Source organism: Pleurodeles waltl, chromosome 8 (genome assembly GCF_031143425.1).
Source record: "Pleurodeles waltl isolate 20211129_DDA chromosome 8, aPleWal1.hap1.20221129, whole genome shotgun sequence".
Lineage (NCBI taxonomy): Eukaryota > Metazoa > Chordata > Amphibia > Caudata > Salamandridae > Pleurodeles > Pleurodeles waltl.
Window position 1 is genome coordinate 81212071 of NC_090447.1, and position 19022 is coordinate 81231092.

The window sequence follows — 19022 nt, forward strand, 5'->3', positions numbered from 1 at the left end:
CCTGAGAAAGTGAAGAACTTTATGATTAGTCAATGTAAAAGTGTTAGTGACAAATGCTGGTTTCTAGACCACAATCTTAGTTGGCTACACAATCAAATTCACTTGGAGGTTGAAAACAATTACTCTCCAACACAATTCTATCTTCCTTGACAGGAAGACGTCTGTGAGTATATTCACAGACGGATATCAATGTGAAGGTTTGATGAACACCCACAAAGGAATTACAGTCAATGAAGTTTGCTACTACAGGCACACCAATGTCCTTGTTTTCTCGTCATTGAGTAGCTGCACCTTACCGTGTCTCTGTAGTTGCCTACACAAGTTTTTTCTCTGTTTCAGAGGTGATTGGGGTGGCTGAGTTGGTCAACAAGATCAATGGACCTGGATTCACCAAGTTCGATGAGGACCTGGCGACGGCTTTCTCCATCTATTGTGGAATCAGCATTGCGCACGTACGTTCACAAATTTCCCTCTGCATATCGGCCTCATCTATTTATTTATTTATTTTATTTCCTACGTGTGACTTTTTTGAGTGCTGACCATGCCAGTTCTACTGCATTTTCCTCTTGTGCAGTACAATTTCTTAACACAATCATTGGCAAATGTTAGACACATAAATTTACTAGATACATAACATATATTTCAGTAGGAAGTATATAGCTTGTAGAAAAACTTACACAGGCAAATAAAGATAAGAATAAATAAGGCAGATATCATGTATGGTTTAAAAAAGTAAGAACACACTTTGTTTTCACTTATAATTCAGATCAATTTACCTCTGCTTTATATGGCATGATGAGATGTAGTTGCATATCTAACCTTGAATTCATTATTCTTCTAACTCACAACATGCCACTCGTGCAATGGAGAGTTGTTGAGATTTTTGGACATCTGATTTATCTCATCCTTTAGATAATATCAGTCAATTCCCCTATCTATTTACGTAATTGAGCTCCAAAAAAAGAGTCCTGGTTATTGAGAAGAATACTGATGTTCATTTCAGTCCTCCCAAAATAGGACATTGGGAGTAATTGAAATTCACAGGATTCGAGCAACAAATGCCACTTTGACCCAGGCCCGGTTCTAGGGGGTGGGTCGGGTGGGCCAGGCCCACCCAGACATGACCTTTGACCCTCCCAGTCAGCAAAAGAGGCCTTGTAGAAGGCACTTGAGACTTGCTCTGTCCATGTGGATGGCCAAATCTTGTGCTGTTTTTTTTTAACTTTATTTACATTAATCATCATTCGGAGGTAGCGTTCCCATCTTCCCAAAAGAAAGATACTGGCCATTTGTTGTAGTTCTGTTTGGAACTACCAGGAAAATCTTGGCAGTCCAAACAGGAAACAAACGACACTATCTAGGGCCAGGATACATACTGATAATAACACACTAGATAGATAGATAGATAGATAGATAGATAGATAGATAGATAGATAGATAGATAGATAGATAGATAGATAGATAGATAGATAGATAGATAGATAGATAGATAGATAGAGTGTCATATTAGGCACATTTATTTTTTGTTTTTCGAAAAACAACCTTAGGAAGTTTGTTTTGAAAATCAAAAAACAGTCGTCTGGGCGCACTGAACAATGGCACCTGAACAACAAAGATTCAGTGCTTTCAGAGCAGCAATTGTGGCGGAGGTTCTTTGAAAGTACAGAGTTCCCCCATTGCCTGGCAGAGGACTCTAAAGAGGGCGGTGTGTAGTTCACCGAGACACTGGAGTAAATACCGCCTTTACTCAAGCGAACTGGAATACAGCCTACCACCGTCCAAATGAGGGCGTAGTTTCTGGAGTGTTCAATAAGCGTCTCTCAAAGCTCCTTGACTCACTTTTGAATACATGTTAACTTTGATTTTCATTCTAGCATAAAACCTTCTGATCATATAAATTCTTAGCTTGAGAGGGGAGCAGATTTCACAAGTTCTATAGTATTTGTAATGTTGGGTCTCCAGTGCATGAAGATATCCTGTCTCCAGTCTCACCTGCTTTGTTTTTGTTCCCCGGCAGTCTCTACTTTACAAGAAAGTCCACGAGGCTCAGTTTAGGAGTCACCTGGCCAATGAGATGATGATGTATCATATGAAGGTAGGTTCTTTAAATGTCAACTCTGCAATCCAGTGATGAATAAATATTCAAAATATATAGGTCTAGGGTGAAAGGTGGTGTGCTAGTGCATCACTCCAACACCAGGTTTGAGTGCTTGGGAGACAATGATCATTCTTTAAAAAAGATGAGGAACACTTTGAGAGGCATGGAAGGGCATCTGGTTTATCTTCTAAGCAGTGATTGGTCTGGCATCCAGGACTATACTATGATGTGGGGGAGACTACTGGTCACAGTGAGAAAGAGTTGGGATTGTGTAAACTTAAGTGGATGAAAGAGTAACTCTTGGACCACAGCTTTGTTGCTTAATGAATAAATTGAGCTCACCAACTAGAAGCAGTAAGAGACAAGAATACAAAGGTGTCAGAGCTGCAGCTGGCATGTGATGGCGAAGGAGAGGAGGCCCGACAGTGCTCACTTTAGTAACTGAGCATAAATGGAAAAGTGAACTGGAGAAGGTACTGACTCATCTGATGACAATAAGTCAGAGCAGACTATGTGGCTCATCATATGGGCTAAAAATGATTCAAATGCGGGGTCTACGTATTTGTGCGGGAATCTCCGCACTTGGGGCGGAATCTCTGCACGGCGCACTGCAGAGAGTGCGTCATGTGGAAATTATGCCCCAAGTGCGGAGACTCTGCACCTGTAACTTTACTATATGTAAGTACTTTTGTGAAACGGGCCCTAAGTGACTATAGTAAGGTCTCATTTTTGGATTGAAAGAATCAAATATAAGACTCAGATTTCAGCACGCTAGACAATGTCTGGGATATTTCAGACAGTTTTAGGACCTGTATATCATACGGCAGATTTACAAAACCATTTACCAATGTGAGAAGTTGTACTACAGGAGTACTCTTTTACACACTCTTAAACAACTTTGTAAATTGTCCTGAAATATCCAACTTCCTATTAGTAAAACTGCAAAGAAGGCAGGGGCATATTTCTTGGATAGTTCAATTGCATTCCAATTTTAGATGTTTTGGGGTCAATTCACCAAGATACGTAAAAGAGTACTACTTTACATAATCCAGAATGCCTTTGTGAACATAACACTTTTTTCCAATTGAAGGTTTTATTTCTATTGTGGTAATGGATACAAGTTTGTGTTTTATCAAGCCAGAATAAATTGTAGTTGTTATGTTTCTGTAGTATAATGTTTAACTTTCATCATGCCTTATCAGGTACAACACAAAGGAGCCAATCGGTACGGTTTCATGGCATGACTGCAGTTCACAAAATGGATGTGCTGCAGAAAACATACCAGAGAAAATGACCTGAGAGGCAAAACAATAGCACAAGATGGGAGAGTAGAGATATCCAATAGAACATATTGATAAGTAAGACCATGAATAGAATAAAAGAAAACATAGCAAAATCATAGATGGAAGTAAAAAGGGAGCTATTGAAGAACGAGCAAAATAAGAGAAATATGAACCATAATAGGAAGAATGATTAGACAGCAGATCACTGAATGCTGTGATGCACAAAAAGAAGACAGATTATAGATTTTAAATTAATGGTCAAATGAAGAACAATGCTCAAAACCAAATGTACCAATGGATGAATTACAGATTTCAGTTTGTAAAGAGATCTGATTTTCTGGATGTAAGAGGCTTAGGGCCAGATGTAGCAATCTCTGAATTTGCGATTCGGAAATTGCGAGTCGGTGCGACTCGCAATTTCCGAATCGCAAATTCAGATGCAGAACTGTGTCTCAGTCACCGTCTGCGAATCGCTATGGGGTCGCAAAGACCCACCCCATCAATATTCATGAGGTGGGTCGCATTTTGCGACCCCATAGCGAGTCTCTGCACTCACAGGGATGGTGGCCTGCTGAAGTCAGCAGACCTCCATGTCTGTGACTGCTTTTTAAATAAAGCAGTTTTTTGTTGTTGTTGTATTGCAGCCCATTTTCCTTAAAGGAAAACGAGTTGCAATACAAAAAAAATAACGAAACCATTTGGTTTCGTTTTTTCAGAGTAGGCAGTGGGACACCCCTTCCTATTTGCGAGTCGCATTCACATTTTGCGACTCGGTACCGACTCGCAAAATGTGAATGAGCAACGCGATGCGCATTTTGCATGGCGCAAACTGCGATTTTCGCAGTTTGCGCCATGCAAAATGCTACCTACATCTGGCCCTTAGAAACATCAGGTGGTAGCACAAATGGGGCTCCAAATTCAAACAAACAGTCAAAGATTACTCATGGATTGTCTGCTGAAAGCTTTCTCAAAAGATATGTAATGATATTTAATATTTAGATAACCCTCTTTGTAGCAGAATCAGCCACAATATAATAAGTTAATTTAATAAGGCACATTAGAGAACATGAAGCAGCTTTCTGTAATGACAAAGGACCAGATGTATCAAAGCTTTTTGCATTCGCAAACGGTGCAAATGCCCGTTTGCGAATGCAAAAAGCCATTTCAGAATGTATCAAAGGCATTCTGAACGCAATTTTAAGGAATCGCTAAAATAGCAATTCCTTAAAATTGCGACCCTGTTTAGAGATTCGCAAATTGCGGCTCTCTAAGTAAGAAATCGCAAATAAGGAATCCTTATTTGCGATTTCTAAAGCACATGTAAGAAGCAATTCCTTGATGCGAATTGGGCATTAAGGAATCGCTATTTACCACCAAGTTGAACTTGGTGGTAACCATGTGCAAATTTTAAAAATGCAAAATTTACATGTAAAGCATACATGCCCTTTTGGCATGTGTGCACCTTACATGTTCTAAAAAAATATTTTGGGGCGCAGCAGAGGAGACCTAAGGCCCCCCAGCACCCTGGACTTTGCATTTCCAAAAATTGCGAATTCCAGTTAGGAATTCGCAATTTGGAACATGCAAAATATTCGCAAATATGGGCCTAAAAGCCCATAGATGCGAATTGGGGCTGTATCGCAATTTGCGATTTGGTAATAGCATTTGCGATTTTTAAGAAATCGCCATTACCGAATCACAAATATGATACATTGCATTTTGGGAATCAGAACTAGTGATTTCTTAAAAATCGCTATTTCCGACTCGCAAAATGCATTCTTGATACACCTGCCCCAAAATCTCTTGGTGCAAACACTGAGGATGGAAAGTAGATAAAGGCAATTGTCTGGGACCTAACTATTGGCAGATTAAATGAGGCAACCAGCTCATATCTACTGTCAAATTCATTTTCTGTGAGACATTTCATTCTCCTGGTAATGTCACTGGCAATATCACGTGGGTATAAATAATATGTAATTGTAGTAATGACAACAAACACACACTCTTAATTCTTCACTAATTTGGCCTTTTGAGTTTCAAGGGTGACCAGTAAACACTTCCAAGAGTTTGATGAGGATTTAAAGGCCACACCACTTTTGGGATTTTTGAACAATGACATTTATTAATATTTAATATCAATTTCTAGGTCTCAGAAGATGAATCTAAGAAGCTTCTAAGATACGGCATCCAGCCAGTGTCTGAAATTGATCCAGAGTTTGCTAAGTTCACATACACTCCACGATCTCTTCCAGAGGACGACACGTCCATGGTGAGTTTGTTAGGCAGATATTCAAATATGCAGAATGTCAATGTGGGCAATGTTTTCTTGTAGTGGTTAATCTAGAAATATTTCCAGTCAGCACTCACCAGTGTATGCAGAATACTGTAATTTCAAACCACATAAGTGGGAATGAAAATGCACTACCGCTGTACCTGGTTAGCTGCCACTAGCAAAACAGCCTAAATACACATCGGACTCATGTTCAACCACACTCAACCATCAATTCTTCCTCTAGAAATTCTGGATATGAAAGTGTCTAATGAATATCTGACAGCAAGGGCCCTGCCAACTTGCCAACATTCTAGTACAGTCAAACAAGTATTGCATTAGTGTTTGGAAGACCAGAAAGGATCTACTGTGAAGGGTAAGTTATCTTTATTACCAAGTGTCATTGTCTGGAACCACCCTATTCTACTAGGTCATAAATGCTAACCATCTCCTGCATGACTACCAGTTGGATTTAGATCACGCTGCAGCATGGAGACCACAACTTACACCTCATAGACAATGCCCTCTTAACCGCATATGAAGATGGCCTCTCTGGAGTCCCTCATGGCTCCGAACTGTCTCCTGTCATCTTCTACCTTTAAATGGAGCCACCTGATGCTCCACTCACATATAACAGCACAAAGATTCACCAATATGCTGATGATACACAACTCAACTTGAAAGCCTCCTCTGCATCAGGCATCTCACGCCTTACACAGTGCTTGCATGCATCAAGACATGAATGTCCGGTGCCTACCTGAAGCTCAACTCAACCAAGACAGAATTCTTGTTATTTGCCAAAGAACAATAAATAAGATACAGTACAAAACTGGCTCAGTGACATGAACCTTGACATCTTATAACCCCTACTTTTACCGAATGCCAATTCACTTGGATTTACCCTGGACACCAGCCTCAAGGAACTCACTGCCCAAAAACAAAGATAGACTGGCACTAGCTCGCTCATCTAAAGAAAGTCAAACTGTTTCCTCTAGAAAGTGACTTCAGAACTGCTGCTCAAGCCCTCATACCCTCCCATCTCAATGGCTGTAATGCCCTGCGCCATAGCCTTCCAGACCCCACACTGACACTCTTTAGGGGCATCCTACATGCCACAGCACATCTCATCCGGGGGAAATAAATATGACAACATCAACCACATCCTGATGGGACTCCATTGACTCCGCATACCAACCCACACGTGTTCAACACCAGTTGCATCATTTACAAAATATCACAACCAGCATTTCTTGCAGACAAGCTCATCATCTCCGGTGGATCTTGGCAAAGGCCGGGCACCATCACACTGCAGACTAGGAAGTGTAAAAATGAAAAAAACAAGACTGCAGGCCATTTCCATCGATACACCCAGATCTGGAACAACACCTCCATATCAATCAGGACAGACCAATGCTTGTCCCAGTTTAGGATACTGTTGAAGGCTCACTTCTTTAAAGAACCCTACTTTTGTCTTTGACACAGTACAGCCCTTCGCTGCCTTTTAGCTCGGTTCACACTTTAGAACTACCACATACATGGATACACATGGATACACCAATAAAGGCCTCTTCAACAGAGACCTGGAGCTCTCGTCACCTCACAGACTGAGTATGAAATGATTGCTGGCTGTCAGTTTCCCAACAGCATGGCAACATCCACACTGCAGCTAGCGGTGGTGCCTGACAGAGCACTCCACTGCTGTGGGTGACGTTCACTCCCTGGGGCCGCTTACACTGTTCTGAAGAGGGGAGGGACACACCGCAGTGCAGTGTCTGCACCACTGGGATTTTGAAACAGTACAATAAGGTTGTTGCTCCTTCCCCCGCAGTGCCGCGCAGGTTGATTGGAGTAATGGGCAGTGCACCTGTATTCAGGCCACATCCCATTTTTTCCCCCGCAGACCCACCTCCCGCAGCGCAAACAGGACGTACAGTTGTGGCAGGCGATTCCTTAAAGTATTGCTATGTGCATTAAAGTCGCTTATTAAGTTCTGGGCACATAATTGTAAAAATGTTTTTCAGTTTTAAAAGCTGCAGTGCATAAAGTTAATCCAAGTGTAATTACAGAACATGTGAATGTCCTGCACTTGTATGTGACTCCCGCTCTCTCTTTTGTGCCTCAGTCTGGCACTAAAATAACTCACAATAGTTAATGTTGACACAGTGGATGGATAGGACATTTTGCTAAATCAGAGGACAATGCAGACAGAGCAGGCTCTGCAAAGAGCAGGCAATGCAAAGTACCTCAGACTCATTTGTTTTAGGCCTGACTATAATTCATTCCAAAGGTAAAACACATGCTGTACTACTGCTGGGCAACTATTAGGACACAGCACCAAACCTAAAATTGGGGGCTGCTAGTGTAAGGCAAAACATGTAGGTGCCTGCTATGTACATAGGCAACAGCTGCAAGCCATACTGCATCCTAGGTACGTACCATTATTTATGGTTTTTACAGGTAAGAGTAGGCATTAGTTTGTTATTAGTTTAGGATTGCAGCAGAACCTATCTCTGTCAATTAAATTAGCTTAGAAGTCTAAAATTCTTTATAGTTCAATAAGTGAAATAGCTTATGAAGCACAATGATGCATTTTTCCCCACACAGTATACAATCTGTTGGGCCAGCTGGCAATACAGTGCATTAACACGATATAAGTAGTCAATGTGTTCCAGTAACTAAATCTTTTTATTTTATCACAGGCTATTCTAAGTATGTTTGAAGACATGGGATTTGTCAACAACTACAAACTTGATCGCCAAACGTTAGGCAGGTGGGTTCCCTGTTCTTATCTTTATTACTCTTATATGTCAAGGTTTCTATTGTTTCTCAGTTTTAAAGTGATGCATTTAGTATGAGTGTTAGGCCCATATTTATACTTTTTTAGCGCCGCATTTGCGTCATTTTTGATGCAAAAGTGGCACAAACGTACAAAATTATTATGTACGTTTGCGCCTCTTTTGCGTCAAACAATTACGCAAATGCGGCGCTAAAAAAGTATAAATCAGGCCCTTTGTGTTTCATTTGCATAGAGAAAATTGGTAACATCAACAGAAACGTATATCTAATCAAGCAAAATCCAAGGATGAAGTGTGTTTACTGTTAGTTTCCTGTAAACTATTGCATCCTCGTGTGATACCCTCAACCTAATAGTCGTGATTCGGGATAGCTATGAAAGTGTCACACTAACCGTACACCACCCATCCACGCATCCTTCTTCCTTACACATTATTCAGCAGCTCTATACCTAGATTTGGACTGTATACATAAATAAGGATATCCATTGGAAGAAGAAGACTTCAAGCTGCAAGTGACAATCTAACAAACCAGAAAATGGGGAATTGGTTATAAGGGAGGGGAGACAAGAGTAATATGCTGGCGTAAAATAAGTAAGAACATCCTTGAAAAAAAAGCAAATGCTCAGAGAATGAAAGATTAAGTAAAGCATGTGAAATGTAAACAGCAACAATATGGTTACATGGCCTAAACAAGGAATGAAGCGGCGTGATAGCGGCATGCCCAAAACAATGAAGAAACACCATAGAGCCACCAGCATGAAACGGCACAATAGATGCATGCTCTAAACAATGAAGAAACAACATACGGCCACCAGCGCGAATCAGCACAATAGCGGCATGCCCAAAACAATGAAGAAACACCATATAGCTACCAGCATGAAACGGCACAATAGATGCATGCCCTAAACAATGAAGAAACAACATATGGCCACCAGCGCGAATCAGCACAATAGCGGCATGCCCAAAACAATGAAGAAACACCATAGAGCCACCAGCATGAAACGGCACAATAGATGCATTCCCTAAACAATGAAGAAACAACATACGGCCACCAGCGCGAATCAGCACAATAGCGGCATGCCCAAAACAATGAAGAAACACCATATAGCTACCAGCATGAAACGGCACAATAGATGCATGCCCTAAACAATAAAGAAACACCATATGGCCACCAGCATGAAACGGCACAATAGATGCATGCCCTAAACAATGAGGAAACAACATACGGCCTCCAGCGCAAATCAGCACGATAGAGGCATGCCCAAAACAATGAAGAAACAACATACGGCCACCAGCACGAATCGGCACGATAGCGGAATGCCAAAATCAATAAAGAAACAACATATGCCCACCAGTGCGAATCGGCACAATAGTGGCATGCCTAAAACAATGAAGAAACAATATACGCCCACCAGCGTGAATCGGCACGATAGTGGCATGCCTAAAACAATGAAGAAACAACATACGGCCACCAGCGCGAGTCGGCACAATAGCGGCATGCCTAAAACAATGAAGAAACAACATACGGCCACCAGCGCGAGTCAGCACAATAGCGGCATGCCTAAAACAATGAAGAAACAACATACGGCCACCAGCGCGAGTCGGCACGATAGTGGCATGCCTAAAACAATGAAGAAACAACATACGGCCACCAGCGCGAGTCGGCACAATAGCGGCATGCCTAAAACAATGAAGAAACAACATACGGCCACCAGCGCGAGTCGGCACGATAGTGGCATGCCCAAAACATTCGAGCTCTGCAGCTTGTCGATACCGAACTTGAAGATAATAAGTGGATGAAGCCATACACTGCATAAAATAAAGTTATGCATGTTGTTTTGAAGCTTGCTGGAAGATGCAGATTAACACATTGTGCTTGCCATATGAATTTGAGGAATAATGATACACAGATAAAAAAATATACCTTTTTAATGTTTTCATGGTGCATACAAAGAACCCATGCTGGAGTTAAGGATGAAGAAAAGAGTAGCAAACGAAAGGGAAAGCCAATGTGCAGCATTCGCACTCTTAGCGGGCCCGTTCGGCAGAGACATTCCCCATTTGTAAACTCAAAGAAAGACCGTGCCTCATACTGAGTGAGCGGACAGAAACAGCGAGACCCATAGTGCACAGATTTACATATTCTGAGCACTAACATACCCACCGCCGGAGAGACATGCATACAATTTATCCTATGGATTTATGTGGCAATGCCCGCCAGGTCCACACAGTGCCTTGTACTGTATGGACAGAGGAAGGGAGTGCAACCAGAAGGGAAGGAGGGAATGGGTGTAGGGAGGGGTGGGGTGCAGGAAGGCACACTGCTTCTTAACACTGGGCTCTCCATCCAGGACGTGAGATTAGCATCTGAGCACAGACAGCGTTGGGGAGGGACAAATGGAGCAATGAATCGGGGGGAATATTACCTGTAGCAAAGGAGGAGGGGGCACATCTGGCACTACCTAAAGCAGTAGGCGAGGGAAAGGTTGGGATGGGGGACATCGCCTGCAGGAGCAGGGGAGGTGGTGACATAGCAGTAGCAGACGGCACTGCCAGCATGAATCTCAGCCGTACCTTCCCGCAAGCTTCCCACTGTCCATTAGAGGAACTGCCTGCTGCATGTAACAAACCACGCATAGAGAGCATACACAGTGTGTTCAGTGTCAGCCCTGGCCGTCCAGTGACAGTTACTCTCAGGTGCTCTGGTTCTGCTAGTGGATCAGGCGTTACCAGGATAAAAACAAACACATGCTGAAGAACACAAAAAAAACAGAGTGAACAGGCATGATAGCAGAATGCCCAAAACAATGAAGAAACACCACACGGCCACCAGCACGAACCGGCGCGATAGCAGCGTGCCTCTAACAATGAAAAAACAACTTAGGGCCATACAGTACGAAGCTCGCAATAGCGACATGCCCCAAACAGCGGCGAAACAACATACGGCCACACAGCATGAAACGGCCATTCAAAAGAAAAAACAAAAGTGCTATGTGGCCGGTCGTGCAATCATCCATGTAACAGGGTCAGTCTCCAGGGCGATAACAAAGCAGCCTGAAAGCCAGACAAACATGAAGCATTTACAAATGAAAGTGTGTGCATTTTGTAAGGCAGGCCAAGGAATTAATGAAAGTGCTGGGCGTGGTTGGAGCCCACATACAGATTACAACACGACATAAAAGCAGCGCTTGCACGCTGTTATGCTTGACCTAAAAAGACATTACATTTCAGAATGTGCTCCAAATTTGTGTGTGATTTCATCTTGCCATCATTTTGAGCAATCACTTGCATGTTCATTAGTACCATGTTGAGTCTTCAAATGGACTAAGGAATTCTGTTCAGGAGCCATCAATATATTTTTAGAGCACATTCACTGGCAAATCAACACTGCTAGTGTGCAAACTATTCTGATCTCAGAATTGTATATTTTTTAAACAATTGTGGAGGGAACTCCTGTGGCATGAGTATCCCAGGACTAGTGTACTGCCTTCCATACTCTTTCAAGGCCGGACAACCATTTGAAAAATATAGCAAATGTGTTTGTGGACAAAAACAGATTCAGAATACAAATTTGCCCTGTACAATAAAGTGTACATTGTGTGTTAGGTGTGTACAGTACTACCTTGAAATGTGCAGTATCAAATTTGAAGTATATTAAGAAATGTCATGAAATGCACAATAAATTGTTGTATGTTTATCTTACAAGGAGTGTAAAGTTGTGTTGGCATTTAAATTCACAGTATATACTGAGATATAGAATGCAAATGTACTGTCCCAAAGGTGATTTATGTGTAAAATCCCCTGTTCTAATTGTTCAGGTTCTGCCTGATGGTGAAAAAGGGGTACCGGGACCCCCCGTATCACAACTGGATGCACGCATTCTCAGTTTCTCACTTCTGTTACCTCCTCTACAAAAACCTGGAACTCAGCAAGTACCTAGAGTAAGTGATTTGAGTACAATTTAAGGTTACAATTACATCCTAATGTTCTGGCAGTTTCTGCCTAAAGCTTTTTAAATCAGTGTGAATTCACCTACAAAAATATGGAAAACTTCCATCACACTTTCATTTGAATGAGTCTAGCAGTCTTGCCGCATTTTTCAGAAATTGCAAATATTTAACAAAACACTAGAGGATAATGGGTTTAGTACAGTAAAATCAATTATAGATAGAATTGTGTTACATTACTGACTGGCTTGTTTCTAGGGGTCTTTTCATTCTTAGCAAGGAGAAATTCTTTTGCATAAAGATAATGCTGCAAAAACCTGAAGGAGCGGGGTCTAATGACAAAGTTGTGAGAGGCTGTTAGCTGATTAAAAGCAAACAGCTGAGGACTTGATGATAACATAAAAGTGAAAAAAACGAAGACCTATAGTATAGTTAAATCATAGACTTAGAATACATTCAGGACTATAAGATCTTGAAGAATTTCCGTGCACTTAGAGGTGCCTCTAAAATTCCTTTTGACCCCCCAGACTAAAAATCCCTTGCAACACTGGTGGTAATATCTATAATTCCTGATGCACTTTGAATGTGTGCTACTGTGGCTTGAAGGCAGTGTAAAAGAAAATGAACTATATGGTTAATTGAGATAAATATGATGATGTGAGTCATATGTTTTATAACCTGTGTTATGAATGCCACTGATAAGAGCATAGGAGAAGGCAACTGAGCATTTTGGGAGGGCGGGAGATACTAAAAGCAGTTGTAAGATAGCGGGTTTTATTTGAAGAGCATGAAAAAGGAAATTATGGGCTTGATTTATACTTTGGCAGACGGATGTATGTTCGTCAGGGTAATGGAATAAAATACTATGTTGTGCTGACATATTGTCTACCAAAGATAGAGATATCCCCTGGTCCCGCGGACATCTCTTAACATTGGCAAGAACTTCTGTCATGGTTGTTCCTGTGAATGTTGTAAAAGTTTGGCATCAGCTAGTCAAGCATGATGGCCCTCCAACAAACATTCAAAAAGTTTAGCATTTTTACATTTATTATTAAAAAATGCAAAACTAATGCCCCCCCACACTATGCGAGATTCCTCCCATGGTGTGAGTGGGTGATTAATAGTTTTTACTGTTCCTTACCACCAGGTTTTACCTGGTGGTGACAGACAGTAAAAAAAAAAGCCAGCCCACTTCCAACTCTAAATAGGGCGGCCGGTCAGATGGCTAAAAACCGACAGCATATACCCTGTCTGGCCATCAGAGTACTATGTCAGTGATGGAGCAAGAGTAGGCTCCGTCACCGACATACTTTCGCCTTCCCATCTCTAAATGAGGTGGATGGGATGATAGTTTGGTGGAGAGGGTACTCTGTCACCCCTGCGACATAGGTCGCATATTCAGTACCCTGTCTGCCAAACTCTAAATCTGGGCCTATTTGTTTGTGGTGTGATAGATCTAATGTTTAGATTTGTACACCTATTTTGTATTAAAATATATAGTTTTGAAAAATGTTTTTATAGAAAAATCTCAAAAGCATTTTACTTAGTGATAAAGTTAAAAAGAATTTGGTGTTAATACTAAGAATACCATGTTAAGGGTAACTTTACACAACATTTTGTGAGTGTGCAAATGTTTTCCTAGGAGCCTGTTGTTTGCTTTTGAACGTTTCGAATGGGCATATGAGACACAAACACTTAATTTTGTAACTACCTGAAAGTTGAGGTCAAATATATCAACAAAATTGAGGGTAGAGAGTCTGGTTGTAAATACATAAGATATGTGAAAGGTAATAGCAGGGTCACTAGAAGAATCCAGATTGCAGAGGATGGCCACTAGATCAACCACAAATCTTTTCCTAATGTAGCTTATTTTAAGTTAGAATTACTTATGGTTCTGGCAGGCCTGTAAGCCATATTTACTCACAAATGTAACCATATTTCTTACTTACCCTTTAACCCACATAATGTCTCTCACTAGCTGCACCTCCCCGTTTATGTTTGGTATTGTTGGGAACTAATTGGAGTCATTCCTAACCTGTAAGGTAAAAATGTATAAGAGACAAATATGTTGCTTTTAACTAATGATAGATTCATGTAGTATTGGCTCCTCTTCATTGGTGGACTGGATGCTAAAAGCAATCCTGGAAAAATGATTCATACCTGTCCGATATTGTACAGAGCGTGCATGGCAAAGTCTCAGAAAGCCATCCAGCTCAGCTCGTCTTTACAGATTCTTTGGTAGAGGGAGTCAAATGCAATCACTTGAATATGATGGATTAGGAACAAGTAAGCCATGAATCATCCATTTGCCAGCTACTGGCCATGCAAGCAGTGTAGTAATGTGGTTCTTAATCAGGACATCCTGCCTTTATGCTTCCTTAGCTTGCAACTGGTGTTGATGCCATGTTACTGCAGATGTCTGACTGCCATATCTAAGGTGTTGTCCAATTTGTTTTATCTCCTTTCAGGGACATAGAAATTTTTGCCTTGTTTGTCTCCTGTATGTGCCATGACCTAGACCACCGAGGAACAAATAACTCTTTCCAAGTAGCATCGGTAAGAAAAATACCTGAAGATTTGTCCACTCTGTTTATAACCAGGTTTCCATCAGTTACGTTGAGGATGCTTATTTTACATGATAACGAGTAAGAAGCATGAAGCGGAATTTACAGTTCTGTGTTGTAGCCAGAGTTCTGCGGTAGTGACGATATATGAGCATTTTCAGCTCAACTTATTCCGGCTTTTTTAGACCAGATAATGTTAAACTCTACATGCAGGGGCATTTAGGTCCTGGTGGGCAGACCACCAGCCAGTATGTTATCAGAGACTAGGACCAAATCCTATCTAAAGATCTCTCTAGTGTGGCAGAGATCTCAAAGCCTTCAGGGACACTGCCAGCATTTGGTACGCATATTAATCAATTCCCATACCTCTGCTGAAAGTATGCACGTGTCTTGTGAACTTCCACCAGCATAAACCCAAACAGGAGTGGGTTGTAAGCCCATAGTGTCAATTATTTCTACTTTACCTTGTACGGTTATATGAATTCATCAGGACATCGTCTAGGAGATTGCATCATCTAAGAGTCAATGCCATCTGCCCATGGCAAACTTGGAATGTAATGTAAATAGATATCACCCAATTCCTTTCCACTGATACAGCAGGCCAAGACCTTTTCTGCAAACTCAGTTTACACTCAATTGTGTTTCTCTTGCCCATAAAATGGGTTACTTTGTTATTTTGTATGTTATATGGAACACACAATGAGTTATTTTACCATCAGCGGTATCCTGGCCTCTGCATTTTCCCAACCTCACACAATTTTAGACTTGGGAGTTATGAAAGAACTACACAATCACAGAAGTTAACACAAAAGAGTGGGGCTAGCTGACACATCTTAAGTGCCAAGGAACATTTGAGTAACAGAGAAGATTTTGAAGAAGACTGAGATGCCTTAGATGGGGAAGAAATACATTAGTTGTGGCTTATTGTGCTGTCAAACGCTTCAACAATCAGTCATACCCATGCATAAAAAGGTGCACACTGAAGTAGTGTACAAGCATGCATCATGGATTCCTCAATACGTGCTGCTTATATCCTCACCTGTTGACACTAGGCTGTGTGAGTTAGATTAACAATATTTGTTTCCATCATCATCATCTTTTTTCAACTAACTTTATAAAATATAATTTTGATCTTTCAGAAATCAGTATTAGCTGCACTGTACAGCTCCGAGGGATCTGTGATGGAGGTAAGGAATTATGTCTTCTCATATCATCCCACAAATACAATCAAACATTGGACAGCTACTGTCAAAACACATGCTTCTACCTGTGACCCTGATTTTACATTGCGTGCAGGGGCGGCTGGTAGCCTTAGAAAGTGGTGGGGTGAGAAATGTGCTCCACTGATTCCCAAAAACTTAAATTAAACAACTCCTCCCTCCAAAAGTCAAAAACAACCAACTACTTCCTCCAAAATCCCTAATAAAAACAACCCTCCACCAAAAACCCCTAAAAAACATAACTACCAACTTAATCACTATACTTACATGCACAGCACATTCCTAATAAATAAACTAAAATAACATTGTACTTACCAACGAGCTCCATGTCCTCATTGGTGTTTTGATGCACTAAGAATGATCCCCTAACCAATCCAGACGCTTCTCTCATGCTGTTAGCCAGCATGAATTGGATGGAGTGGCTTGGCTGAGCGCTCCTTCAGGCCCTAGAGGCCTGTGCTTGGCCTCCACCCAACTGTCTTAAGACAGTTGGGTGGAGAGCTTCAAACTGTGCAAAACAACCAGCCAAAGTGACATGCACACTTTGGAGCGTGCATTCTAGCCAATGGTCAAGTCATTTGCCATTCGGTAGCAGAGGACACGCCCTGCATGTTTCCTTGCTCGGGAAGAGGCTGGCGGCTGTGTCACCCATTGGTGAAAAATAAAAGGGCAATGAAATCATTTCATTGCCATTTTATTTTTTACGTTTTGCACACCTCGCTGGGGTGGGGGGGCGGGGTGCTCCACTGCCATAACAAAGAAACCACAGCTCATTGCATGACTCACAAAACAACTGTTCAGCCATGTGGGAAGACAAGCTTGCATGTTCATTCCACTTCAGTGAGACTGACTGTGCTGTGCTAATGTTTGCCATATGTAAGAAAATGTCTGTACCAAAAAACTGATCTGCAGTCAGACAATGTAGCAAATGCAGGTGAAGAATCCAGACTAGACACAATTTTCTTTAGTGACCTAACGTACTGTGTGTCTTTGGTTGCATTATGATATTGCATAAGAAATGTACAATTCAATCGTATATATTAATGAGAAGAATATACAACATCCCTAATAAAGAGTGGCAGGGCTGATAACTTGCTATTAGAGTTCTTTCATCTCACTGGAAGATGAAAGAAAAAAAGTACTCGCCCAGAGGCAGCGAAGAATAGTCATCAGGACCTTGAAAAGAAAAAAAAGTGAGATCTTACAAGACTTCAAAATGGTTCAAGTCTTCCTGGAAGATGAATGAAACCCAATTAGAGGGCTGTATTAGGGTCTAGCCCGCCCTCAAGCCTAGCAATTGCATTATAAAATCACTTTGTTTCTGATGCTATAATGAAAAAAGAAAATTATTCATTTTAGAATATGTCGGTGAAATGAAGGCTTGAATGTGGCGGAATATGGTATAGTACTTTTGAGAAGTAAAGTCGTCCCTTATGCACTGAAATGGAAGGTACTCCTTTGGAGGTGCAATGATACACCAACCCTCCCAGAGCGCGTAGAAAGAGGGACTCTATGTATATTTATTAGAATTAGTGATGAAATGGCTTACAGACGGATAAAGCTGTTAGTAACTGGGAGTTAAAAGTAACCTAATGCAAATATTAAAGTTAGCCGTATCAACTTCTGTTTAAGACACCTATTAAATACAACACTTATGGACCATGCCTTACACAGCAAAGAGTCATCCTTGTGCACCACATCTAACCCTGAGAACAGCATGTGATTGTGAATCCAACATACATGTAATAGGCAGCATTGAGAGGAATCCCACAACTCATGTTACTCTGTTATTTTAGAGAGACCCCATCCAAGGATTCTGTTTAGGGGGCAAAATGGCAACCTAACTACCAATATCCCTCCATAGAGGGTCCATGTAGTGGACAATGCCGTTGTTTAGAGAAAATGGCAACAAATGCCTACATTTGAGTCACATTAACCAGCTCCATGGAGACTAACTATATTTCAAAGGAGCTTGAGGGAAGACTACTATTCCTCTATATCCTTACAGTCTTTGTGTCAGAAGAGGATCAGAGGTCCTTTGTGAATTCTAGTTTATAATGGTTGCACAGACAAGCCTGCTTGCCCTCCTCTGTCATATCAGAAAGCTCCAAGGAGGAGCCATTCTCAAACCCTTCCAAACACTTTATAAATTGTCCATTTCTGAAACGCCTCTTGTCCTGAGCTTGTTCAGGTGTTTTACTGACAGTATGACTAACTTAACCCTCACCTTTAAATGTCAAAGTATTTTGATGCAGTCATTGATGCATATGTTTTAATAAATAACTTTCTGACTCTAGAACTAGAACTAGAACTTTGAACTGCCACAATCCATGATAAACTACACATTATGAGTTCTGAATGGCACCAGAACCTGCATTGCTTAGGCATACCTCTGCCAGGCCATCCTTTGTGGGACTTATAAAAGCAAAAAGGTGATGAGTAGAATGCTTGAATTATTTGCCCACTATGTCACTCCAGACAGAGACTAGACATATTCAAATCAGGCCTAATTCTGCAACAACAGGACCAGTCCAGACCAATTGCCAGGTCAGGTTCCATCTGAACAGGAATACAAGCAACCCAGACCTGTTTCAAACTTATTGGACCTCCTCAGGGAGGAATAGCACAAGTCCTAGGCACAGTGAAAATGGGGCACAAGCATGGGCATACATGTCTCTCTTAGGGCGTCTCACTTAGAAAAAATAAACATGATGGGTGGAATGCTAGAATGAATCTCAGTCAATGGGTATTACTAGGGCAGCATTCTAGTCCATCTATTTTTGCCCATAGTGCCAATCCAGAGACCAGCCACGATGTCACAGAGAGGTGGACAAAATTTTCCGTTC

General features: G+C 41.3%; 1 protein-coding gene across 3 annotated transcripts in view; it reads left to right on the top strand.

Moving 5' to 3' along the window:
* The window catches only part of PDE2A (phosphodiesterase 2A), a 1588440-nt gene that overhangs the window by 1525304 nt on the left and 44114 nt on the right, over positions 1-19022 (top strand). For all 3 annotated transcript variants that reach the window (XM_069203789.1, XM_069203788.1, XM_069203790.1), the window contains 7 exons: positions 340-452; positions 2018-2095; positions 5528-5650; positions 8350-8420; positions 12264-12386; positions 14861-14948; positions 16096-16143. In XM_069203789.1, the coding sequence (XP_069059890.1) occupies positions 340-452; positions 2018-2095; positions 5528-5650; positions 8350-8420; positions 12264-12386; positions 14861-14948; positions 16096-16143 (644 nt within the window). The remainder of the gene's footprint in view (positions 1-339; positions 453-2017; positions 2096-5527; positions 5651-8349; positions 8421-12263; positions 12387-14860; positions 14949-16095; positions 16144-19022) is intronic.